Source organism: Dermacentor albipictus, chromosome 4 (assembly GCF_038994185.2).
Source record: "Dermacentor albipictus isolate Rhodes 1998 colony chromosome 4, USDA_Dalb.pri_finalv2, whole genome shotgun sequence".
In the NCBI taxonomy this organism is placed as follows: Eukaryota; Metazoa; Arthropoda; class Arachnida; order Ixodida; family Ixodidae; genus Dermacentor; species Dermacentor albipictus.
In genome coordinates this window covers 77,557,909-77,583,981 of record NC_091824.1, presented here as the reverse complement: position 1 = coordinate 77,583,981, position 26,073 = coordinate 77,557,909, and the positions used below count along the sequence as shown (strand labels likewise).

Sequence of the window (26,073 nt, the reverse complement as noted above, 5' to 3'; positions counted from 1 at the left end):
CGCGTCGTTGAAGGATAAACGCTGAACGCTGTGGAATTGGGTCGGTCGCTTATCTCTACAGGACCCCGTCGAACGCCAGCTCTCTAATGGCATTCTTCTCCCTAATGCGCTTAAAAGTGATGAATGGACGTGCCACCTCAGCCGCAGTAATGTGCACGCTGCCTGCTTCCTTACGTTTTTCACTTCTGTTCGTGATCCGCATATTCTGTACGTGCCGATGCACTGTCGAGTGTACGCGCTCTTCGTGGATTTAAGGTATTGTTCGCTGATTCGATCGCATATTCAATAATGCCTTCATCGCAATCAGCCTAGCTGAAGAAAGGCAGTCGGGCACTACTGTCCTTGCGTCTGAAGGGTTGCTTCTGGTTCATTTTTTTGTGTACTTATTATTTTCGCCGAATCCTGAAACGGGAGTTAACACTTCTTTTATTGTCTTATCATCTTAGGGTACTGACATTATACGATAAGATTAAGACATAAGTTATAAACCATTAAGAGAGAGAGCGAGCGAGAGAGAGAGAGAGATGAGGAAATTCAGGGAGGTTAACCAGATATTAGTATTAGGATAAACCATTAAAATTAACTGTACGCATAGTGAGAGCAAAATCTCAGCCTAACGTGTACGAACGCAGCTTGGCGACCCCACGTGCAGGTCAGTTCGCAAGTAAACAAGGGTCTGTTTGCCGCTGCGTCTCAGCGACAGTTAGACACCGGTCCAACTCCGAGAGTCACCGCAGTTCTTGATGCAGCGCTGTCTACCTCTACATACTGCGATGATAACCACCTGCAAAGCTGGCGTGGAGTCAGAAATAACTTCAAGGTCCTAACAAGGACTAAGCATTCGCGAGTGTCCTACGCCATTTACAATAGGTCGTTGCATGTATATCATCATCACGACTGATCAACGAGCTTGTAACGGGGCGTTCCAAGTATGACTCGCGATGCCGATTCTCGACGTCGTCACGTTTGTGACACGAAGAGGCGACACTCGTGATGGCGGAATGCGCCGTTAAATCAACGCCAACTGCTCGCGACCTCGGGCAATGTAATTTTGTTAACGTTTCCTGAGAACAGCGAGAGTCGTTTAATCGGATCTTTTTTCTTCGTTGAGGTCACCAGGTTTGATACAATAGAGGAAAAGGTTCCTGGTGCGAAGGAGGAACTTATATGTTAGCAATATCGACTAGGCGTGTCGGAAAGGATAGTAACCTTGATAATAGCCGTCCTTGCGTTGAGCGCCGGGCATAACATGGCGGGAGGTACTGTGCCCGCACCACCGCTGAGCGACCTAATGTGTTCCACCAGGCGGAAGTACAGAAGAAGGCTAGCGCCGGACAGTCCGACCTCTTCAAACAACTGGCGGTCCCTGTAGGTATCGCTAACGATGTAACTTGAATGCACCGCTCATTCGATTGGCCTGAACCCTGTGGACATCCTAATCGTTCGTCGCTACGCATAACCTTGCGCTGCGAAGGTATCAACTGCTGGCCTTTGCTTCGAAACAATTTAGAAAGGGATTCTGGTAAACACGCTTTCGCGAACCATCTTGAAGCCTTACATAAGGACTCGGAAGCCGGAAATGAGGTATATAATGACACTTTAATTGAAGGTGTATCGATAGGGAGGAAACACTTACACACGAGGAAGAAAACACGAGAAGGATTGTTGAGATGCTTACCTCTTGCTTGCATTAGGCCACATTGATAGCATTTGGATTTGTTTTCCCGTGCGCGCTTGTTTGAAACATGCCTGTAGCTTAAGATTCACACAGCTAAATGACTATTATTGTTGTAAGCAACGTTGCTTTATTTGTGCTCACACGCAACATTCAACAAACTGAAAGGCTTGCTTGCGCCTGTAATCCACGCGTTTACGTTTATTGTATCGAACACCGACTGGAGCAAGCGACATGTTCCGAGAACCTGCTGCCAGTAAATTGCATAAGTAAATTGCAGTAAATGAAAATTGTAAACATCTAGATTTCATGTTCTTCGATTTGTTCCATTCTCTTCTTTTGTATTGAACTGATGTTTATTAGTGAACATTCGTCCACCTGAATTAAGAGGCTCCAACGGGACGGTACAGGGGCATGTCCTCACCAATCGCTATCCCAGAAAGTTTCGTGCATTTAAAGGACTTTCCTAATAGCAACGGACCACAAAACACACTTACGACGTCCTTCCCGCCGTGCTGCCGAGCTCGAGGTCGCGAGCTCGATTCCCGACCGTGGCGGCTGCATTTCGGTGTCGGCGAAATGCAGAAAACGCTCGTGTAGTTATTTTATACGTTCTCGTTGAGAGCCTCACGTGGTCACAATGAATCCAGAGCCCTGCACTACGGCGCCTCTCAGATAGCGCCAATTTTGCTTCGAAACGTTCAACCACGTGAAGGAATCTATCTCATGACACCCTGTGACTCTACTATACTGCGCCCATGAACTCTCTCTCTCCCTTTGCCTTCCCCCTTCTCACTTTCAAATCCTCATACTCCTTTCCCTGTGAAGAGTAGCCCATAAGACGTCCGCCTAGTTGATCCCCCTGCCTTTCCTTGTTTCTCTTTCTCTCTCTTTACAGGTAAGCGCCATGTTGGATAGTTGTATTCTGCTGTTATAACTGACAGGTAGGGGACATTTCCGTTGACGAGTCTAGCCTCATCTCGGAGATACTTATTTTAACTATAAACGTACCAGGCCCATTTCAGTAATGGAGTTGTGGTCCGAATAACATGTCCAAGAAATTCCACGCAATATATAGCTAACAGACGTCCTGCTTGCTTTGCCTCCATGCAGCTAGGAGAGACTGTGAGCATCCTGTCTTTCAGCCTAGACCGGCTGAACATACGCTGCGCCTTGTGCAGTGCTCGTGGTCAATACTGTTCCATGACAATATCAATTCTTTTCTCTCTCTCTCTTTCACTTCCACCTACCCCTTGCCATATGTAGGCTAGTAAACTGGACAAAGTCTAGATAATCTGTCTGCCTCTCTATGAGTGCGTGTACCTGGGCCGGTTGTGATGATCTTTATTAGCTGTGATGGTTGATTCCGCCACTGCAAAGACTACTTTCCGAAGATCTTAGCCAAGAAACCAAACATGAAAAATACTAAAGTTAATAAAATAAGAAAACAATATCGGAACAATTCACAAGCACTATGTATCACGAAGAATGTACATCAGTGCATACTTACAAAAATATGACTCACCATCCCGGCCGTGCGAAAGTGGATGTTCACTGTTGAAAACCACCACTACAGCTGCTGAGGTGTACATGCAAAGCTTTATTGCGCAATCCATCTTCCGGCAAATTATTCAGCTACAGGAGAATGTGGACCTGTGGACTTCCCCTGTGCTGGAATTCCATGGCAATACGACCAGAGGCAGCACGTCACCGCTGGCCGTATTGCCGTGTTTTTCCCCATTCGCCACTCATCGTATTCACGCTGCTCCTCGGGAGTCCTAACTATACGATGCCTACCCATAGCGGTGCTACGACAACAATGACATCAATTGCCAGGCTGGTTATCTTATATACGAAAGGCTAGCGACGTCACTCCCCATGCCGCAAGCCTGGAATGGTCAGACCGGCAGCCCTATGCTGGTGAAGGGAGAAGAGGAATAGAAGGAAGGGAGAGAGATAAAGGGGGGTAGAGAGCCGTGCAGGGACAGCGCTACAGAGTCAAAGGCGCTAGCACAAGGTAGACGTTCTCAGAAAGCACAAAAGTGCCTGCCTTCTGAACTGCCTTCTGAACAGGTGATCGGTGGGGACAGCGTTATGATATTATCTGCTCAATCTGAAGCTTTCGTGTAGGCAACTCCCAACCACAACCGACACAGAAGAGACGCTTCGTGTCGATGCATTCCGGCCGGAGGTCCGAGGTGCAGCGAAGGGTCTGTGCAGTCCGCTGCACCTTGCATGTGCGGTATTCCACTCGGCTAACGAGAGTGTGCGTGCTAGAATGCGAAGCTATCTCACAGCGTCTGTCCTTGAGAGAGGAACGGGGACGCAGTGGTCATTTCGGTTTGACGTTCGAACTGCATTACTTGCGTCATCATTTCCAATGATACCGCAATGGCCTGGTACCCATCGAATAGAGACAGCATGGCCTTTTTCCCTCACGTGATGAATAAGGTCCGAGAACGAAAACGGGAAATGAGGGGAAGAAGTCAACAATCTGGTTTATTAAGGATTGAAGCGCTTATATTTACCATACCGCGTATATTGGTTGCGGTGGGGTATACGTTCATTGTCTCTTTGCGTGATTCAGTAGAGAACAGAACGAGTGACCCGGCGCATCTGCGTACGCCGACTCGGTATACATCTGGGCTTTCCTGTGTTGAGCCATGTCGGGCGATGATTTAGTTTCCGGGAAACGGAATTCTGCGGGAGAGCTCGAGAAAATCCGCTTCTGGCGCGGAACCAATTCGACGCGTCCGAGCGTTGATGCACGAGCGGGGAGAACATATACTCGTATGCTGGTGTTTGCCGCCTGCAGCAACGCCAACCCAAGGTGATGCCAAGTGCTTGTCGCAGGCAGCGACACGGCTCGAGAGGTGACGATTCCTCTGCAATGCAACGGTGGCGTCACCTCCATCTGTGACCACGTGGCTTGTTTTGCCATGTTTTGCCGTAGCGATGGCGCATGGCGCCACCATTTTGTTACCGTGACCTCGTGAGCGCCCTGTGTGTGACAACAGCTTTAGGTCTTCAATCCTGGATATCGGGAATCAGTCTCAAGAAGACCTCTGAGATGACGCCCAAACTTTGCTGCCGACGTTACTGAAGCGTAGCGAAAGTCTACAACACCGTTCGCTTCCCGACAAGGGGGCAAACGGGTTAGAAACGGCTACCCGTTCGCTCTGAGGCGGGCAAGCCATATGTCCACGATGTCAGATGATAATGTAACTGATGTTGCGTTCGAAAGCCTGAAAAAAAAAAGCTCGGGAAAAATTGCTTATATGGTAAAGAACGCATACATTACTCTTCACAGAGAACTCACCCAGCCCAACATTCACGAGAAAATCCCGCAGGGCCTTAAGAGCAAATCTCTGTGTGCGGGGGCACGACATGAGTCCAAGTGCTTTCTGCACATGAAAAGGGCGTATTTATAGGGTTGAGGTGACAGCGAAGCATCTTTTTTGCTCAACTGCCTGTATTCATGTACACAACTGACATAGGCCTGAGTGCTGCGTATTTACAAGAAGTGGGTCACAAAGAAACCAAAGCGAAACAAGCAAACGAACGAAAAACACGCATACAATTTACAAGCCTGCTGACATGAGAGTAGCCATTCTTTCAAAAATGACTAGTATATGTCAAGGAAAATGCTGAGCTTGTCTGAGTGCGCGAAAACGCTCTTTAATAGCACATTCCTCTGGCGTAGGCCTGCACTCAATGAGTTGAACAGAGCGTATAGTTTTACTTCTGAACTTGTGGGCATGCGTCTCGGGCAGCAGTTGTGCTCCGGTGTGTATAGACCGACTCGCTTTCGGGCACATTCATCTTGAACCGAAAAAAGAGCAATACACTTGCCCAGAAACCATTTTACGGTTTTTGAACAGAGTAATTGGTTTCAGGGTAAAACTTGGCCAACTGAAGAACAACGCACGGACCCAACGCACGGTGATTCAGCCTTTTTAGAGGAAAATAGGCGTAGTCATCAAGGAAGCATCCCGATAAGGGTGTGTTCCACGCAGACACATAAGACCATACAAGTTGCAACAGCAATGTTTAAACTAAATGTCTGAAGCGCTCTTCAAAAACAATGCACGGATCCCACACTTGCAGAATCTTCAGATCTAGAAACCCAAATACCATGCTTATACTGTCGCCGATGAAAGACGAATCACCTTTATACTCAAAAGGAAAGAAAAGAAGAGCAGGAATATGTGACAGGATGACAGTACAAATGGTGACCGTCAGCTGCGATTGGCCGAAGCGGTTGGGACGGTAGTCACTCTTGCGGCCAAACCACTACAGATGCCACAAAGCTTCGAAACCACTGCTAGGGCGACGCCTATTAGGTGGTTGCCCGCTCGTTGTCGTTGCAAATTTCGCGCCTTATCAAGGAAGCTTCCGTAACAATGACGTAGTTTGACGGATAATATCGAAAAGCAAACTTGCCGATGCAATGCGTATTGGATAGATGACCATGAGTTTAGGAGTAAAAGAAGGCATGCGAGAAAGGGTAATCGTGTCAAGGAAGGCGGGAGATTACACGGTGGGATGAGATAAGAAAATTGGTGGTTACAGTACATTGGTGCCTGCTCGAGATACATCTATGGCGGGAATGCCTTTGTCTCGCGGCCGGCTTAATTATCAGCCCAATTGATTAGGCTGATGCCAACGGTGACAATGGCAGTGAACGGCCATCTGAAATACATGGTTCCCACTATGCCAGGCTTCTCCGGTTTGCGAGCCGGTTCGGAATCACCGCGCCGCAAGCGAGGCGTTGGCCGGCTAGCAGGAAAGTCTGAAACAAGAGCCGTAAGTCAAGTCACCGTACGGGGAGGAGACCGCTTTGTCGCCGCCGTGATTACAGCTCGCGCACGTAAAAAAAAAAGTGCTCGCTGCACGAAGTGCGCGGAAGCCACGGGCGGAACTGGGGCGTGGGAGCTGCCGTACCAAGCTCGAGCATGTGCTGTATACCCTCCGTTCGCTCTCTTGTTTTCCCGAGTCTTGCGGAGAAATCCCCGACGCTCTTGAAGGGCGCACGTCGCGGCTGGAAAACTCGGGGCTGGCCGTGCGGCCGAGCGTCGCAATTACTTACTTCTCTGTGCAGGAGTTAATGCCTTAACTGCTTCTGGACTGCTTTTTGCTTTTGCTACTCGTGGGCAGATAGAGAGAAAAGAGGGCAAGGAGAGATGCGAAAAAAAAAAAAGAAGGGCGGCTGGCTGCAGAGAACGCAGACGAGAGGCGAACGGTGATTCGAAAGCGGCATTCCTTTGCAGTGCCTGATTAAGTGTATTTCTGGGACGGCGACTGCTGGCTCGTTCGCGTGGTAAACCGGATGAAAACAGTCCAAGATAAGAAGCGTTTCGTGCTTGGGCGTGTCTCTCGTTCTTTTCTCTCTTTCTTTCTTTTTTGCTCTCCGCGCTGCCGCGTTTCTCGATCAAACCTTATTTGATCTCGACGGGTGGCCACACGGCGCGCCCTACATAGGGCACGCGTTGGAATCGCTCGGAATGCGACACGTAACAACTCGACAGGGTGTGTCTGCGCGTTGCTGTAACGGCGGTAACAACATACATGCAATGCCGTCAGCGCTGTTAGCGCGATTCTTTATCGACCAGCTTAACTGGCGTCATCGACGTCGATGTGCGTTCGAGTAAGTTTGTCCAGGAGTTTCTCTAGAAGTGACTGGGGAGGATAAATCGCCCCTGTCAAACTATAGGCTGCAGCTGCCACGTAGGCACTTACCTTCACTTTATATTTATACTGATGGGGTACTGTAGGAGAGCTGTTAGATTTGTGCCTAAGGATGATGGATATATCACCACGCAAAGTGTTTGCGCAAGCAGCGCAGGGGAATGTAGAGTTCGCTTCACTAAAGCACAGTACAATAACATGTTATGCAGTCATATTGTAAAAAGGAAAATAATATAAAATAAAAATAACGAAAAGAAAGGGGGGGGATGCATTGCTTGCGATTCCCGATTTAGATGGCCACAACCCTGATTTAGATGAAAAGTATGGTGTATGCAGGTCGATTAGGTGGCAAAGTAAGACAATTTGTCGTAACGTACTGCAGAGATTTAAACTGTTAAGCAATGCACGTTCATTATGCCAGTTTGACTGTGTAATCACAACATAACGAACCTATTTAGCATACAACATAGTACCCGCCGTGGTTGCTCAGTGGCTATGGTGTTGGGCTGCTGAGCACGAGGTCGCGGGATCGAATCCCGGCCACGGCGGCCGCATTTCGATGGGGGCGAAATGCGAAAACACCCGTGTGCTTAGATTTAGGTGCACGTTAAAGAACCCCAGGTGGTCGAAATTTCCGGAGTCCTCCACTACGGCGTGCCTCATAATCAGAAAGTGGTTTTGGCACGTAAAACCCCAAATATTATTATTATTATTATATTACAACATAGTGTACGCTCTTGTAAGTTATCGTACGGGGTTGTGGGGAGACACAATGTGATGCGTGCAACGTGATGAAAATTGCTGTGTCGAGACAAAGTAGCAGGCACTTTATCTTGAATTTCGTTTAGTTGTTTGCATGCGAGAGAAGCAAATGTTTAGTGCTTGACTCTTTGAAAAAAAGTTAGGTACCTATTATTATAACTTCGGTAACTCACTGCCACATATGTTACTATGGTCTGACCAACGTGCAACTTGTAGCGGTAAGCTAAGGTAAGTTTACTAGTTCGTCAAGCTAGTTGCATAAAAAGGGCTGACTTCGCAAAAGCCATTAGATATTTAGTTATTACCTGCGCAAGGTGGTATGTTCAGCCACTGAATGCGCCCGCCGTCCTGAAATAACAAACGCGAGAAACGAAAGGAAAAGTGGTTGTAACATAATAAAATGTTACCAAAACCAGCCGACGTACTGAGAACAGAATTAAAAAAAGAAAGAAAAGCTTAAGAAAAAGTCTATTCACCGACCTACAAACGACTAGAATGCAATTCGTGCACGAAATGCAAATCAGAGAAGTGTCTGTGCACCGTGTGATGTTTAAAAACATGATCACGACACGAGTACGAAAAATGCGAAATACCACATCTTTCATCGCTATTAGTCATAGTTTAGGTACACACATCAACAACCGCCTTGAACAACTATTGCTCAGTATCCTCATTTACAGCCATCATCCGAAGCACGCCAATTGAGACACTAAGCACATTCTGTGTCGTGCAGAAATCGAGAAAGCCGCGCTGTTTATTTACCGCCACCATGCCGGTATTGTTGCACGCTCCCCTATTATTCTGAGAAGTATTCGAATAACGAAACTAGTATTGACCCTCACTTTCTTTCCACTCAGAAATTTGTATTCGCCAAAGCCTAAACGACGTCATTATCACTCAGTTTCAGCCGCTATACGTACTTCACCATTCACCTTGCTCTGGCAGTTGGAATAGCTGCCATTAAATAGGGCGTTCTTGCAGCTACGAAAAGGAAAGAACTGAGCTCAGGCTTAAACGCCCTAATTTAACGCTTCGTGTCATTCAGCGCTTCGTAATCTTCCTTCCGCTGCGCCGCTGTATGTAGGTGAAAGCGGCCACTGGGAAATCTCTCGCTTCGAGAAACGAGGACATGTTCGCCGGCGCAATTTCTCAAGAAGATGATAAAAATGTGCGCAGAACTGTTGCCCCCGGCGCCCTCTTTTAACATTTGACCAGTGAAACTTCTTTATCGATGTCAACTAATTGCGCTGGTCAAAGTTTTGTGCAGTGGAAACTGCGGATTGCTGGAGTGATATGATGTCTGCACCGAGTTTTCTGGCCTTGTATTTTCATGGTATCGGAGGTGCTGACCGACTCGTGTGCGACCCAACGTGCAGTGTCGACGAGAAGGAAGGAATAGCCTCGGGCAACAACAGTTTTTGAATAATTTCCTTGCTGTCGCCCCCAGCACTTGAGTAGAGTGTTTCAAAATGCAATTTTTTTTTCATCGTAAAATTAATACGTGAGGCATGCGTATATCAGCATGTGGATGGCTCATCACCTGGACATGGTTGGTCTCAACGAGAGATTTTAATTTTGTACGTTCTGTCTGGCTTTGCTTTGCGTTTGTTACTTGCTGTCGTATATGTCTTTGTGACGTGTGAGCCAAAAGGATAAGTGGATGTGAGGGGCTCGATTTATTTTTTTTAGTTACAGGCGCATGAGCAGAATAACCGAAAACGAAGCCAAAGGAAAGTGAAAGCTGGAAGTAAGAAGGAACAGGGAAAATGAAAGTGGGACGAAAAGCCAACATGCCACAGGCGGGAGCCGAACTGAGACCTTGCGCACAACGCATGCTGAGCTTAACAGGAGTGCGCGCAATATTTTATTTATAGTCGCAGTAATCTGCAGTAGCAAGCTATGTACACGTATATACGGGCCGCCAAGCCAACTTCCACGGTTTTTCATTACAGAGCCCATTTCTCTCATCCCATGTAGAGTTGCAGCTTACCTGCAAAGCTCATTTATGCTCGCGAAATAGCCTTTGCTCTTGTTTCGGTGCTCGGGGCATAGTTTATGCTGACCGTAGTTTCGCATCAGCACGTCCTCTTGAAGGGAGGCTGCAGTTTCGCGTCGTCGAACGCAATGCTATTACGGATTGTTTCTCCGTCTGCCTGCTGTTCGCGAGAACTACACGGTCGCATTATGCATGAGCAACGCAACCGAATATTACGCCGGCTTTGCCAGAGGCAAAACCAGCCGACGTGAACTATATAGACGACGAGGCGAAAAAAAGTGCCGACAGCCAGATCGGCCGTTCGGAACGCCGTCGTACTTGCATGCTCCCGGGAGTGACTTAACTTTCGCGGCACTCTCTCATCGCCTGCGCAGCGTCCGTAAAAGCGTTGAGCGAAGCAAGGTTGGAGCTTGGAGAGCGCTTAGAAGGCTGGCTACAGCGCGACGAAAGCGTTCCAACGCGTAAAGGGGATAAGTGGTGCGGAGGAGTTCCCCCACAAATGAGATCGCTTTTCGTGAACATCGCGCTGGCCCGAGGCAAAAAAAAGGCGGACTGCACGGCAGCGGTGCAACGACCCGCTTCTCGAGGCTATTTTCACGGCGCCGGTGTACACTACGTAAAATCTCAGCGTGTACGCACACGCGAGAACACACGAGCAGCACTGCAAGAAGTATTCGCTGTGCCTGACAGCTGGATAAACGTGGCTCGGCTCCGAAAATTAGAATAGAAAATACGGGGCCTTGCCACTGCGGAGCGCAGCAAATGGCGTTTCTCCCATGAGGGCGTGCCCACGAGCGGGTTTTCTTTAATTGCTCCTTTCGACGCGCTGTGAAGAGAGCGATAGCTCTTTTCGCTCTTCTCGGTGAAGGGGAGGGGGGGACTAGCACGTGCTCAAATTTACTTTGCACACGTAACCCTGTTCGCGGAACGGGCTGCAAAGGTTTGTGCCTTGCGGCGACCCACGTAGGGGGGGAGCTGATGTGATTTTCGTCAGCACGAAAAAAAAAAAAACCCTGCGAGAGCAAACGCCGCTTTAGCTGAGGCCGGAGCGTGCAGTGGAATGCGCTGTAGTTATTGATAGGCTCGAATGGGGGCCAAGTGTTCGGCGTATTCGGCTAAGGCGCCTGAACAAGGTTTCGAAACTGCGCCTACACTAGCGTTGCCTTCTTCTCGCTTGCTTTCGGTCGTTTAAAACACTTTACTGCAAGCCACTGTTTGCACTTCTATAGCGAGCTCTTTGGTCAGGAACTCGCTGTTTAACCCACGGCGGTTCGTAAAACAATCTTCTCCCGTCGCTTTTTCTTTTCTTTATCGAGCAAATAAAATGGGCTCGCGCGCTTTTTGGGCTTTTCGGAGTGGCAAAGATTTTTGAGCAGGAGGTTACGGTGGCGCATTGGATAGTTTTTGTAATACAAAGTATAATTTGTTGCATCAGGACGCCTGATGCGCTTTTTTAAAAGCTCTTCGTCTGCTAGGAAAGCAGAAGTTCGCGCGGAATTCCTCCTTTCATCTGTTTGGCTTATTCTTTTTTTTGTGTGTGTGTCTGTGTGCCTTTCTTAGTACGTACGCGTATCACATCGAAACTGATCATGTTCTCTTCTTTTCCACCCACAGCTTGCCACCGGGGAGAGTTTCGGTGTCTCAGCAACTACTTCTGCATTCCGGAGCGGCGCGTGCGAGATGGCTGGGAGGACTGTCCCGACGGCTCTGACGAAAGTGAGTGTTCGTGCTTCGCTGCATCTACGTGAGCATTTGCACGCTATCGCTGGACCCACACACTTTCCGCTGTTTATGTTTTCCTTGTTTCTGTACATGCCGTCTAATTCCTCGCCCACGGCGTCACTACAGACTCGCTCCTTGTCACAGAGTTTACAAAATAAAGAAGTCGAGCAAGAAGGAAAAAGAAAAAAGCTGTGGGAAAGTGCGTCTGTGGATAACGTAGGGAAACGCCACTTTTTACGTCAATCTTCGCGGCCTGACGAGCAGACTACATAGAGTGGGCAGATAAGAACGGCCGCAAAGTCACGCACGCATGGACTCGAAGGTCGCTCGTTTGAAGCTTGCTTTGGTGGGAAGAAAAAAAGGCTCAAATCGCCGAAGAGGTGCAGTTCAGTGCCGCACTTTCGTGACGCGTTAATGGCTTTTCCATTTCGGGGGCAGGTGGCGGGAAGTATCTACAAACGATCGAAAAGCCACAAGGGGCGGCACAACGCGGCGCGCACGAAAACGCCGCGCTTTGAATTGCCCTGGCAATACCGTGGAGTGGCCCGATTGTTCTCACGGTTTCGTCGTTGGCATTCCAGGACAACTGACGGGAACGCCTGGTGCGGCGTGGCCTTAAAGTGCGCTTGACAGAAACTGACTGCACTCTGTGGCACTTCGGTGGAGCCGGCGTTTTACAGCGAAGCTGTTAAGGGAAATTCTGCACCAATTTTAGTGCGACGGTGAAGGCCGGCGTATTATGGCGTGGTCGATATCAAATATAAATGCAACGCAACGCGTGTCGGGGCTACGAATTGGCTTCGAAACGTAACGATCAATGTGTATAAAACAAACGCTGCGTTGCGTGCGCCTCTTTGGAATGCACAACCACATCATTGCGCGGTTTTCATTCGCTCTTCATTCAATATAGTAGCATGTATCACCGTCTTGCTTCACCTATTACCTATTATTACCTTAGTTACTTCATATTACCATCTCCAAGTTGAAGGACACTTAAAAAAGAGAGAGAGGAACGGGGTGTTTCCTGCTGCCCTTTAGGGAGCACGCCTCAGCGCCTTCGGGAAGGGTAGGCGGACAAAAAAAAAAAAAGAGGAAAGAAGAAACAGAAACGACTGCAAGCTCATGGAGTTGTCCAGCAACGCCTTGTGCATTCTACAGACATTATCGTTTTTTTCTTTGATAGGCGCCGCCACATTTCACAGGCAGTGGCGCTATCCATAAGCCATCGGCATGCCAGCTTGGGGGAAGTTCCATATTCGTTGCTGGTGGTTCTTTTCGTGCTCGCGTGATCAGTTTAGCATGACTTGGCATCTTCCACGTGGGAAACAGTTCTGTGAGACGCACCGATGTTATTTTACTTGGCATGGCCGGAGTTTCTGCTGGCGTTGAGGCGAACGGAGCACCCAGCGCGATGAGTGCGCGCACGCTTGAGCCTACAATCAGCCTCAGAGTTCAGTTGTGCATTTCTAAAGATTCGTTTCACGAATGTGCCCTTAGTGCGACGCATTCACTGTAATTAAAAGCTGTGGTTTAGGAGAAGTGAGTAGTGAGGAAACCTATGCGACAATCGCAACAACGTGTACACGTAGTTTTCGCCTAGAAATAAAGTAGTTTACATTAGTAATGGCAGCACATCGTACCGTGTGAACAACGCATGTCGAATGGTCGAGCGGCAAGCTGCGGACTGCGCGAGCATTATAAGCAGTGGCAGGTGAGGTTTGTTCTGTAGCACATGATTCGTGCTTGCGGCATGACCATGCGAAGTCTTTTGTGGCGTTAGCCAGTAATTCGTTTTTATTGTTGTCCACTTTGCGCACTTGTATTTTGGGCCAACCTCACCTGCTTGTGAAAAACGCTTGGTGTTGATTCAGAAGTTTCTCCTCAGCAAGTCCTTTCTTCATGAACTAAAGAAACAGTAGGAAAAGTTTTTTTTTTCTGATCTGATGCATCTGCACAAATATTTTTGAACACCTAGCATAGGTCATCAGGTTGCAGGAATAATTAAGATTGACCTCTTATTCTCTCTACAAAGAAATAACCAGCATCTTCTTAACGATATACAACTAAAGTAAGCTAGACTGATAGATAAGCCTTCGAAGTAAAAAAACAAATCACCTTTATCGACAGGTGATTGTGATAAGTTCAGTGGCATGTAGTGTAGGCGCGATTGGCATATAACGAAACCTCCTATATTCCAAATACGCTTTTTCCGACGTCACAAAGCTTTGACTATTTAAGGACAGTCTGACACCAAATATTCAGTGTCGGCTTCTTGTGGTCGCATGAAAAAAATAACGCGCAGCACTTTTGTCGTTAAGAAGAAAGAGAGTTCAAATGTACATATAAGAAAACGACGGGTATGCGTATACAACCTTTAGGTTCTTGGGCGCAGCTTAGGGTAATATGCGCATGCAATGCGAATGCAAACTAGCTTGCATGCGTTCGCATATGACCGTAAGCTGCCCAGAGGGTTTCATAAGTGTATTGCGTATTACTCAAAGCATACGCACACACGTTTACCGGGACGCGGAACCAGTACTGGTAGAACAAACAGTAGGGCAATACGTAATTAACCAAGCTTGCATACGCATATAACCGTAAGCTACGTTGCGTTGCTTTGTGCTCACACTTCACATAAATACGTAACAAGAAGTAGGAACACTATAGCGCTACTAATGTGTCCAACCCATGGACATGGAAGCTAACAAAGCACCTAATATCGACAGCGAAAAAAAAAAAACGCTTAAGCTTCGCCTCTAAGAGTGGAACGTGATAGCGTTCAAAGACCCGTGACTGCTTCTCACGTTTACCGACAACTGCGGCTTATGTAACCGTAATGTTTTTGTAGGAACACTGGTGGAGAACGGTATGCGTGAAGGCGAGCTTTCTGGTTCTTTATTTTGTTTCCCCCCACGGCGGGCGCCGCCGCTGCCGCGTATGCGCGGAGGCGCGCGCCGTTTGAATGGCGCTACAAGGAACCGAGCGGGGCGCACCGCTCCTACTAAGACAGACCTTAAACGGCAGCTGGAAAAGGGGTTTTGTGTCTGACTTTCCACGTATCATAATTATCGTATATGATATCGTATCATAATTATCGTATTTCTCGTATATTCAAATTATAATCCGATGCTATGATCTCTGATAGGTTGTGTGTAAGCCCCATTTTACAAGTTTTCTTAGGTTCGTAACAGCGCAACACAAGACGAGGACAAAAGAAGATATGAAACGACAACACGGTGCTGCCTTCTTTTGTTCTCGTCTTGCGTTGCACTGTAACGAACCTTACTATGAATGCCTACCAACTGACCCAACGCATTGTACTTTGAGCAATTCAATTAGTGCAATAAGGACTGTGCGCCACGCGGAGCGCCCCCGTGGATCCGGATGAGTAATTCGGGATGATCTCTCTGATATGGACATCGCCGCCGGCGCCGACCCCCACACCGACGCCGGATTTTCCTCAACACGGGGCCCTAAAGCTATCGCGAAAAGAAATATATGAAGGGCAGTGCTGGCCTTCCTTGGTACGACGAACGAGCAATGAAAGGAAACATGCGTGAATGACTAGCTTTTTCGATCTTGCAGCTTGCACGAGCTCTAATTACCGCCTGAAAGGCACAGTGCGGAGGGCGAGGGACACCACTAATTCATTCCGACCTCTGTCCGACACGAAAAGCTCCTGCGATTCCCATTTCCCCGCACGTCAGCACGGGGCCTGAAGACCAAGTATAGCTGAGCAGGTGGAGGGGCCCTGGATTTTGTCGTTCGTGCGATGTGCCGGCTTTAATTGGAGTGCCTTGTGCCGGAAGAAATTGGCTCGAAGGCCCTGAGAAACGTTCCTTGAGGACCGAAGTCTGGTCTCAGCCTCAACCGTTTAGATCCGTGTGTAGTGGGTCAGCCGGAATTGCTTGGAATAATTATAGTCCGATTAGTCTATATCGAGATATTGTGGAGCTGTAAAGCCAATTGTAATCACGAGACGTAAACTTTGAAACAGTTTCAATGCTTTCGACGTGCTTCATAGGCTTTGCGTCGCGTGTGATTTGCCCGAGCGCGTTCGTTGTGATTGCAGGCAATATGTAGAAAGTACGCAAGTCCGAATATTAGCGCGTTGGTGAGTCTTTAGGCAAAATCGGTAACAAAGCATATGATAATCATAGCCGTTAGCTATGAACCAAAGCACCCATATTTTTATCGTTGCAATCGGTATCACGTAGGAGCTTGCGGCGCGTTTCACACCGAACCGCGGCGCTGTAAGAAGGCGCGCAGAATTAGACGCAACGTCGATCAGATTTGATTGAATTAATGAAAGCTGATTTTGTGTGCGATTTTCTCTGTGCGGCAACAGAAATGAGGGTCGTGCCATTGGTGAAGACCGAACTGAAGCAAAGCGTCAGTACAGCGAACGAAGCCTACACTGGAGACTTCGATCTAAGCACTAATTGTCTCTAATACGCTCCTGCTGAGCTCTCCTGAATAGGGATTCCACATTATAAGTCATTGCAAAAGAGCTTACGGTTACAAGAACCGGTGTGATCATAGCACGCAGAAGCTCGGCTTAGCTTGATCTGGCTCAAGTTAATGGCGTATTCACATTATGCGGTGCGTGACTTACTCGTAGTCGTAAAAATCTCCCACTCGACCTTCTCTTTTTCTTCTTTTTGTTTCCTCGAGAGCTCACGTTTACGTCTAACAGGATAGGCTTCTCGTAAACCTTCTCTGAGAATGTTAGTAAACGCGTCCGTTCTCTCTCGAAACACATGGAACGAGGTGGATCAGTTTAAATTGATATAATTGAAGTCATATCACATTAAGTGTTCTAGTCTGAGAGGAACAGAGCAATACAAGTCATACTTGATACTTGTTTATTCGCTGTACCCTGTTTTCTCTAGCTCTGCGCGACAAAATGCAGTTGCGGGAGTGGTCGATTTTCTTCCGCTGAGAAAATTCGTGCACTTTATATTATGCGATGCGCAGTGCATGAAAAGTCAGCCGTTCATTCGTGTGGTCTCCCCACTCAAAAAAACAAAGAATAATAATAATGTGATGCGAAAAAATTGAGGTCGTGAGACAGTGGCCAGAATGAAATGAATAAAACTGCAGAGGGCATCTGGTTCGCCTTGTAGGCTTCACTTTTATCCTCTCCGCAATGACATCTGCGTGTCCACCCCCTGCCGTTCCCTCGCGTGTGCCGATGCTTATCGGTGCCTATAACTTTGTTTAGGGGACATATTCCTGTGGGTGGGCAGCGCAACCCGGACAAGGACGAAAGGAAGAACACAACACGAGCGCAGACTAACAACTGGTTTATTGTTTCAAGCAACGGACTATATTATACAGAAAACGTAAACACGTGTAAAATGACGTTTACAATGGTGTTATCCTATCTTGCCATTCAAAAACTTAGCTTCTTTATCCTGTAGAGTGATAGAAGGCTGGCTGACGCATGCGCCTGAGTTCACATGCATGAAGTAGGCCTCTACAATCTCGCGGTTAATTTGATGCATATTTTTATAAAGTATTTCTGTTTGTTCAAACATGGGTTTGCATGAGCAAACTCTACAATGCGCGGCGAGATTCGAACCTGTTTCATTCCTGATCGTACCTTGGTGCTCCCTAAGGCGGATGTTAAGGCAGCGTCCCGTCTGCCCAAAGTACATTTTGCCGCATTTTGCCGGGCTTTTTATTTCTCTTCGCAAAGGCCGGGCGGTGCTATTCATGCGCACACGCTTGCACGACCCTTTGTTTAGGTTAAGACTCGTTAGGTTTCTCCCGAGCTCTGCCTTGCGCTGCAACAGTTGATTATGTCGCCGATAGGTAAGGCCGCGGTCGGTTAAGGACTCTTAAAACAAAGTAGCCCACATACACGAGCTTTCTTATTGCTGGCGTTAAGGCCTGCTGTGCGGCGTTACAGGTCGTGTCTACAGCCGCTGTATGGGAAGGTCTATAGCGAAATATATGCGCGCGTTAACGGTCAGTTGCCCTTACACATGCGCGTATGCGTGCATTGATGCCGCGAAGGGTTTAAGGAACACCAAAATCTAATCGCTAAATCACTGTGGGGTGAGTGAGTGAAGTAACTTTATTTAATCACTGTGGGGTGACATATTTTTTTTGTACATTATCTTCAATCAATCAATCAATCAATCAATCAATCAATCAATCAATCAATCAATCAATCAATCAATCAATCAATCAATCAATCAATCAATCAATCAATCAATCAATCAATCAATCAATCAATCTCTATTTCCATTCCTTAGGCAGCAAAAAGGCTCATAAACAGCGAACAAGCCGATATCGAAAGTATCGCTTTTGAATTTCTAGATCAAGGCGTGGTTGCCCACAATGTAAGCATGACGAAGAAACCGTTTTCTTTGTATTTCGAGCGCCTGTACAGGCCCTTTTGCTGCCCGAAAAAACTCCAAAACTGCGATCAGGCTAGGTATTGATTTCCTTGTAGGGTGCCGTGTGATTATTATTTATTCATAAACGGTGAACCCTCTCCGAGCAGACGCTAACAAAACATGTGACGTCATGGGGAGCAAGTGCGGTAAACTTAGCATACCTCGACACTTCTTGTCTTTTGTTTTGTTTTCCAACGGTCGTGGCATACTTAGCAAGCCTGCACACACAGTGTGAAGTGTCTATATTTGATATCTTAGACATTTAATCTGGCAACCACCCAACTTAATATTTCTAATAAGAGTAAATGTGCAAAAGCAGACAGGATGACAAGATTCAGGGAGCGAAAAAAAGAAATATTCTATCTTCTCTTGCGTTTTTACTCTTATTAGACTAAAGAATACAAGCTATATAGCCCAAACTGCCGCACTTCTTAGTTAGTGTTTCTTTGCTGTTTCTTGAAGTGTGGCGCATTTCGTTATGTATGCGTGTCAGCATGCGGCGTTGGGGCTGCTCCCATAATGAAAGGTTTAAATTTTTAGAAGAGCGACAGGTTGGACAAGTCGGTTGAGGTTCATCACTTAGCCGCAACGCATGGGACCGAGGACGAAGCTAGACTACAAACATGGTGCTTTATTTTTTGTTTATTTTTATCCATAACTTACGTGGCAATGTGCTCACCATGCTTGAGCGCCATCTATGGCCCTTAATTGCGGATGAATATTTCCTGCTATGCTACTTTGTACATGTACATGGTGCTATTGCAGAGAGGCAGGCTCCGCTATCCCGCGTGAACATGAAAACTCGTTTACTACAATGTGCGCTTAGTGTAATTGTTTTATACCCTCAGAGACCACATCCTGAGTACTAAGGTAATGCAAAAAAGAGGTGAGGCGTGCAGAAAGGACACAAGAATAGAGAAGTGAACAACACGAACGCCGTTGTCCACGGCGTTCGTGTTGTCCACTTCTCTACTCTTGTGTCCTGTCTGCGCACCTCAACTCTTTTTTTCATAATGAATCCTTACCAACTAGCTCAGCTTTCTGTCGTTCTAAAGTAATGCTTTGGGAGGGGGGGGGTATTTATAGATTAATGAATACTCACGTTCTCAAGCGACTATCTTTCTTGCAATATGATCAGCTACATTTATGTTTCGGAAACCGCAAATGTCAACTCGTGTACTAATTACCTTTGCGAGCTGAAAAGCAGCCAGCCGGGTGCGGAAAAAATAGGGACTAGAAACGGGTCTGCTTGTATTCTATCTAGGTTTTAATTACGCATGTTTCTATCGTTTGCACCAGTACATGCATTTTACTCGCATCATTATTTTTTCGCTGTGCATGAAAATAGTTCCCGACAATCTCTGCCTTAGTTGAGCCTGGAATTGTAACTTAGCAATCTTTATGCACTTGGAGATTCATACGACCTTTTCATCTAATATAACAAACACGTAATGCCCTCGAGAATGTTTACAACTGCTTTCTGTTATGCGTAACTGTGTATCTTATAACTTTCCGGCTCAACAAGACGAGAGACACACTTTGCGCTCGTGCCATTCACTCACGTATGGTGTCAGGAAAACGCCTAACCACTATAGCAATGGATATCCGAGAACACCTTGTAAAAAACTGAAGCCAGTTAACTATACGCCGTTTCACTAACGTGGCAAAGCCCAACAGAACATTAAATAAGAAACACAAATTGAAAGCATAGAAAAAAAAATGAACTAAAATCGTAAAGCAAACTTTGGGTTTAAAACAAACAAAAACAAACGTGAAGACGCCGCCCCTGTCTTCTTTTCTTTTTTCCTCTGTCAAGCCGTGTTCAGCACTTATCTATAGACGTCGGCAGATAATGCATTATCATTATTTGCGCTGGTAGTCGCATTCCTCCCAATGGGCAATCACGATTGTGAGCTTGGAACGAGCACGCCAGCATTATCGTTTCCGCTCCCTCGAGACACCGTGTACAATTTGATAGCCACTCGCTGAGACCGACGTATAGAATTCACGTGCCGTCCACGAGACGGAGCCTTGCCTCGGGCATGTCTATACGCCAGTCTGTTGAAACGCGGAACCACATTATGCCACGCAGGAGAGCCGCCAAGGCCCTTTTAAGGACTCTTCAACGTCGAGTCTGCACGCGCTGTTCGCAGTGAAAGAGGCTGCCGTGTGTGCGCGTGTGTGCGCGTGTGCGTGTGTGTGTGCGCAGTATACATCGCGGGCAGGAAATTCGGAACGGGCCTCTCGGGTCTCGCAGTGACCCAGATGCGAAAAAGAGCCGCCCCGGTAACGGGGGGGCCTCCGCTCCGCTCGACCCTTTGGGCGCCACCGGAATGCAGGAAGGCGCGCACACCTCATACCGCGGCTCGGCTCGACTTCGGCTTTCTGAACGTGCGGGCCCGTAGCCTCTGCCGAGTACCTACCCCCCCCCCCTCTTCTTCTTCTTCTTACTTTTCTTCTTCGCTGTATTTGTAGTCTCCGTTGCGCTTTCTTTCATCATCTTTTTTTTTTAATTTCCGCCACCTCTTGCTAATAGCGAGCAGAAACACTCCGCTCCCCCCCTTCCAGCGACGGCATAGTGTCGCGAGCTCTTACACCACTCTGTGAGCGCAGGCGAAGAAAAGGCTGACAAAAGCGGACCGTAAAACCCGAGTCCGCAAAGGCGCCCTATTAAGAAACAGTCTGCCTCCATATGCCGCGTTTGTCAAGCAAGAACACGGATGAGAGAGAGAGAGAGAGAGAGAGAGAGAGAGAGAGAGAGAGAGAGAGAGAGGCAAACACGGATGAGCATGTGTGGTGTGCTGTCGGAGTGGTTGGGTTTGTGGTCGTGAATTTACGCCGAATGCGCGACAACACAATCCAAGGGAATAAGGACGCGGCCTGCGTTCTCTCCCGCACACAGTCGGCGTGGCGGATGCCCAACTCCTGAAAGAATCAAGGGCACGAAAAAAAAAGAGTAAAGCCAAGCCTTGGATGGGAACGCAGCAAACGTGAGGTCGTTCTGTATGGGCTGCAGGTGGCACGCAGCCTAATAAATTTCGAGAACAGGTACAGCGGGTGCCAATCGCATTTTCTGTGCCACGTAAGCCAGGCGGTTTATGGTCACTCGTCGCCAGCCCGGAGAAGAGGAAACCCCACTGGCAAGAGAAGCTCATGTTTATGACTTCGATGTCAGGGGTCTGAGAAATGTTCCTTACTACAGTGGTAGAGATTACAGAGGCCAGACTGGGCGCTCGCTGTATTAACAACCAGAGCACGAGAACGCCGCTTATTCAAACAAAATGAGCTCCACGTTTATCGGTGCACTCTCAAGCTTCCACCTGTAAGCCGCAGCTGCGCAGCGCTGAAATAGATGGTGTCCTAATCCATGCCCCAGCGACGGTTGCCTCTGAATAACAGAAACAGATCTCAAAGGCTATGCTTTTGCAGGCTGCAAGCGCCGGAAGTGATAGCGGAGCCGGAAACACGTAATGGCCGACATCTTTTAGACATAATCTATTTCGGCCGAAGTCGTGGCTTGGTCGGAGGTGTGTTAATTATGAAACCGTTTCACATAGAAAAGGAAAGGTGCGGATTGTTTGAGCTGGACGCCAGTTGCGGCTCGCAACGCATGATATAGGTTACGTAGACAAGTAGACATTGATATATCAGCATTTTTCACGTGTATTTGCTTGTATTGGTGGCATTAATTGCGATACAAACAAAATAACGATATCCAGCTGGCGTATCTTGGAGTCTTGATAACATAACTGTAATTCTGTTGATAAACATCGTTACTCGCGAGTACCCTTGCCGTCTTTCTTCGTGATTTGCGGGTTGCTGAGCATTAAGTAAATTGAAGAGCATTGAGAGTTCCTTGAAACGCGGTTCTAACTTGTTTAAATGAAGATTATCACAGAAATCTTACTGCGTTGCTGAGCTATAAGACATGTGCGTGAATAGAAAGAACGACACATATAAATGACGCAAAATGAGGTGTTACGGCATCATTTGGCGGGATCGTAAAAGGCGTTTTCTCCGCCACATCAGCGTCCTCGTTTCCGTGTCTTGCCTCCCGAGTCACCCGCGGTGCGGTTTCTCGCATCACGGCATCTCGGCACTGAACCCGTGAAGTTGCTGGTTCGACATGCAGGTATCCACAGCCGCATATTCTTGCGAGAATTCGAGTCAGCACGTTCGCTTGGAGAGAAAAAGAAAGTTTGCGAAACGCCGTCCAGATGTTGGGTATTTGCTCGTTGCTCCATACAACGTCGTCTCTCGTAGCCGAAGCGTACCCCGATGACTTTAGGCTATCGTCAGTTATAATCGCACCACGTTCTGGTCCCCGTCGCTGCTAGTCCTTGAGTGGCTCGTGGTCGCAAAGATTTAGGAATCTCGACGCCGCAAAGGCCCTTCTGCTGGGCGAGTCCCGCGCAGCCACGCTCCACGTTTCTTATTAGTTTCCCCCATGCCTTGAAGAAGGCATGGGGGAACGGCATGGGGAGAGAGTGAGCACTCAGTGCTCACTCTCTCCCATTTTTCTCTTTCTATTCCCCTTTCCCCCACCCCCAGTGTAGGGTAGCAAACCGGATGCACTTCTGGTTGACCTCCCTGCCTTTCCAGTCCTTGTTTTCTCTCTCTCTCAGATTTCTCGGACTTGTATTCTAAAACCTTCGTCCTTTTCCGCCAGCGCAACGCAACTGGCTAGAGGAGTGCGCATCAGGCCCATCTCTCTGCTCTTCTTTCCATTAAACGTTTTTCTCTCTCTCTCAAGTGCCGCAGCTCAAGTTCACGTGGCATCCAAAAATTTGAGACAGTTCCCATTATCTTTACTTCTTGCGAGACGTGTTCAGTGCTCTCATTCGAGATGTCCTACACGGCCCTGGGCGCGCACAAGTGCTGCAGCGATGTGGCACGGTTCTGTTACGCTTGATTCACTTCCGCCCAAGTGGGCACGATATTGAGCCCTCTCCCTACCCTCCTGTTTTACTCTCTCCCCCTCTCTATCTCTCTTTTTTTTGAGCCTCGTCCGAGTATAAAGGGCACATTACCACGCGTGAACCATCGTGCATTGTTCTTGAACAATTCGGACCGTCAGGGAGTGCCGCAGAAGATTTCTCGGTCACCACAACGACACGATTCTTTCTAGTCTTCTGTATAGGCTTCACTCCACAGTGCAACTTCAAAGGGACAGCATTATACATTGTGGTCTGATGTGTCGAGCGCGGGAAAAAAAAAAAAACGAGCGAAGCTCGTTCGAAGCTTCCGGCCCATCTTAATTCTGATCAACCTGTCGTTTCGCATACGTAAGGCGAAATACGTATCTACGAAGCGATATGATGTAGTACACCCGAGAGGGGACAAGTTCTCCCGTGACAGGACAGGCTTGCGGCGCGGTACGCGCAGTTCGGCCAACGGTGCCCACGGGAAAACTGAATTGAATAATTTGGCCGAGCCGGAACTGCCTTCCGGGAGTACTACTAGCACGCGACGGACTCGTACGCGACCGCCATTCGACCGCTCGTCTCATGTTGACACAGACGAGCACGGAATAAAAACGAAAGAGAACGGGAATGAAAAAACAAAGAAGGAAAAACGCGGACGCGTCTTGGGTGAAGACGTCGTTGTCTGCGTTAGACGAGGTCGAGAGCGCGGTGCAGTGCGCATGCGCGGCCTGCGGATAGGGAGCTGCTCCAGCAGAACGCGCCCGTGTCCCAGGATTCTCCGCCGGGCTCTCCCGGCGTAAATCATGCGCACATCGAGGCGGACGTCGGTCGCCGCATTAGTTCCGGGTTCGCGCTGCGGTGGAATCGCGGAAGATTCCTCGTCCGCCGCTGCTGCTGCTGCTGCCTGTTGCTGGCGCTGCACATATTCTAGGGGGCCCGCGTACACGCTGTTCGGCCGTGTACTACTGACAAAATAAAAAAAGAATATATATCTTCTTTCTCGCGCACTCATCTCGTTCTCCTTATTCTCTCGTCTCTTAATCTTCCTCGTTTTCGGCAATCTTCCTCATTTCAAGAGAGGTATGCTCGACGAGAGAACGGAACGCCGTACGTATCTCGAAGGAAATCACTTTTTTTTTGCGCATTTTCTTTTTTCTCTAGTCATTTTCGTTGGAGCGCATTTTCAGATTACAAACGCCTCGTTCCGATTGTACCATTCACAACATTACGCACTTCATCACTCGAAAGAGTTAGAGAGAGAGAGAGAGAGACCGCGAACAATAAATAATACTGCACTGAGAAAGAAAGGGGGAGAGAAATAGAGGGAGAGGAGGGGTTAGACTCGCGAGTCACGACGACGGTTGCAGCATTCTCAAAGCGGACCCTCCGTAATCGTTTAGGAGCGCAGCCCCTTCTTTCTCTCGCGCGGTTTCGGACGATGCGAACCGCAAATTTTTATCTCCGTTTTTCCCCAGGCCTTCCTAAGAGTCCCGCGCGCGCACACGCGACTCTGCAATGCCGCGGAGTCACGAAAAGGAATCTCAGTAATTGGATGACCTGGAAAAGAAGAGCGGCGCAGAAAAGAAGCGACGAGCAAGGAGAAAGAGAAAGAACAGGGCCGGATCGGTACAATGGAAAGCAAATATGGCGACATCGTGTTGCCTCCCCTCCTCGCCGTCCCCTCACCCTCCTTCTTCTTCACCCTCTCAATCCTCCGCATCTCACGCGCCTTCCAACAAAGGGCAACCGCAGCCGCCCGTTCTACTTTTCCCGCGCGTCTTTTTGGCGTGTCTGCGCGTGCGTGCCTGCCTCTGCGTGGCGCGCCCGTATGTGAGCGCGCAACGCTCGTGCCCGTGGGAAGACAAAAGGACCACTGCGGGCGCGTTATGAAACGGGTCTCTCTGCGTTCGTGAATTGTTGCTCTCGTGTGTCACTTTCTGTCGCCGGTTTCGCGTCCTTTCGGGTCACGGTATGCGGTACGGAAAAAAAAGAAGAGAGAGAGAGAGAGAGACACTCGCTGTTGCTGGTTGCAGCCGCTGTTGAGCGAGCGCCATGCGGAGATGGATCAATTACCTGTCACAAACTGGCTGCATGCACGTCGCGTGCGCCTTTTTTTTCCTTTTTTTTTTCCATCATCCGAACGCGCGGGCCGTTCGCTCGCCTCTGCAGCGGCGCTCAGGAATTGGGCCGAAATGTACGCGCGGTTCCGTACGCTGGATTGTACCGTTTTATTATAAGTTTTTGGCGATGTTGACATAGGTGTGTACGTTACCGTGGCCCCAACGGATTGCAGTCCGGCGGTCTTTGTTCGTGTTGGTGGTTTTGTTGACAGTTGCCAGGAGGAGGGGGGGGGGGGGGCTTTGTTCAAACTGCTTGCGTCTTTTGTGATTTCGTTCGATTGTGGCCTCTCTTGGAGCGCACGGGGCGCCGAGCTGTTCAGAAGTGCAAGCAAAGGAGATTCCAACGAAAACAATACTATTGATCGTGACCTTAAGTCGCTGCCATGCCGTAAAGAGGCAAATATGTGGGTTTATGGTACAGACGCTGTTTCACTCAATCAGAAAAAAAATGGGGAAGAATGAAGAGCGGACATATTATAAGGACTGTTTGATCGGTGCTGTATAAGAAAAACGATTAGGACGCAGCTTCATTTTTTCTATTTTGGGTCAAACATAATTATAAAGCTGCAGTCCTTTATTTCCGTGGAAGCCCAATACTTTGAGCTTCCAAAGCGCACATAGTTTCTAAACACATATACTAGAAAAAAATCTGGAGATAATGTCTGTGCTGGTTTCTTCAACAGTTCTTTATTATTATTATTATTATTATTATTATTATTATTATTATTATTATTATTTGTTTTGAAAACATATATACACTTGACATGAAAAGGAAAGC

General features: G+C 48.0%; 1 protein-coding gene across 4 annotated transcripts in view; it reads left to right on the top strand.

The window, feature by feature from the left end:
- Positions 1-26,073, top strand: part of LOC135916455 (mucin-3A-like) — a 251,605-nt gene that overhangs the window by 156,421 nt on the left and 69,111 nt on the right. For all 4 annotated transcript variants that reach the window (XM_065449813.2, XM_065449815.2, XM_065449816.2 and 1 more), the window contains exon 3: positions 11,736-11,837. In XM_065449813.2, the coding sequence (XP_065305885.1) occupies positions 11,736-11,837 (102 nt within the window). The remainder of the gene's footprint in view (positions 1-11,735; positions 11,838-26,073) is intronic.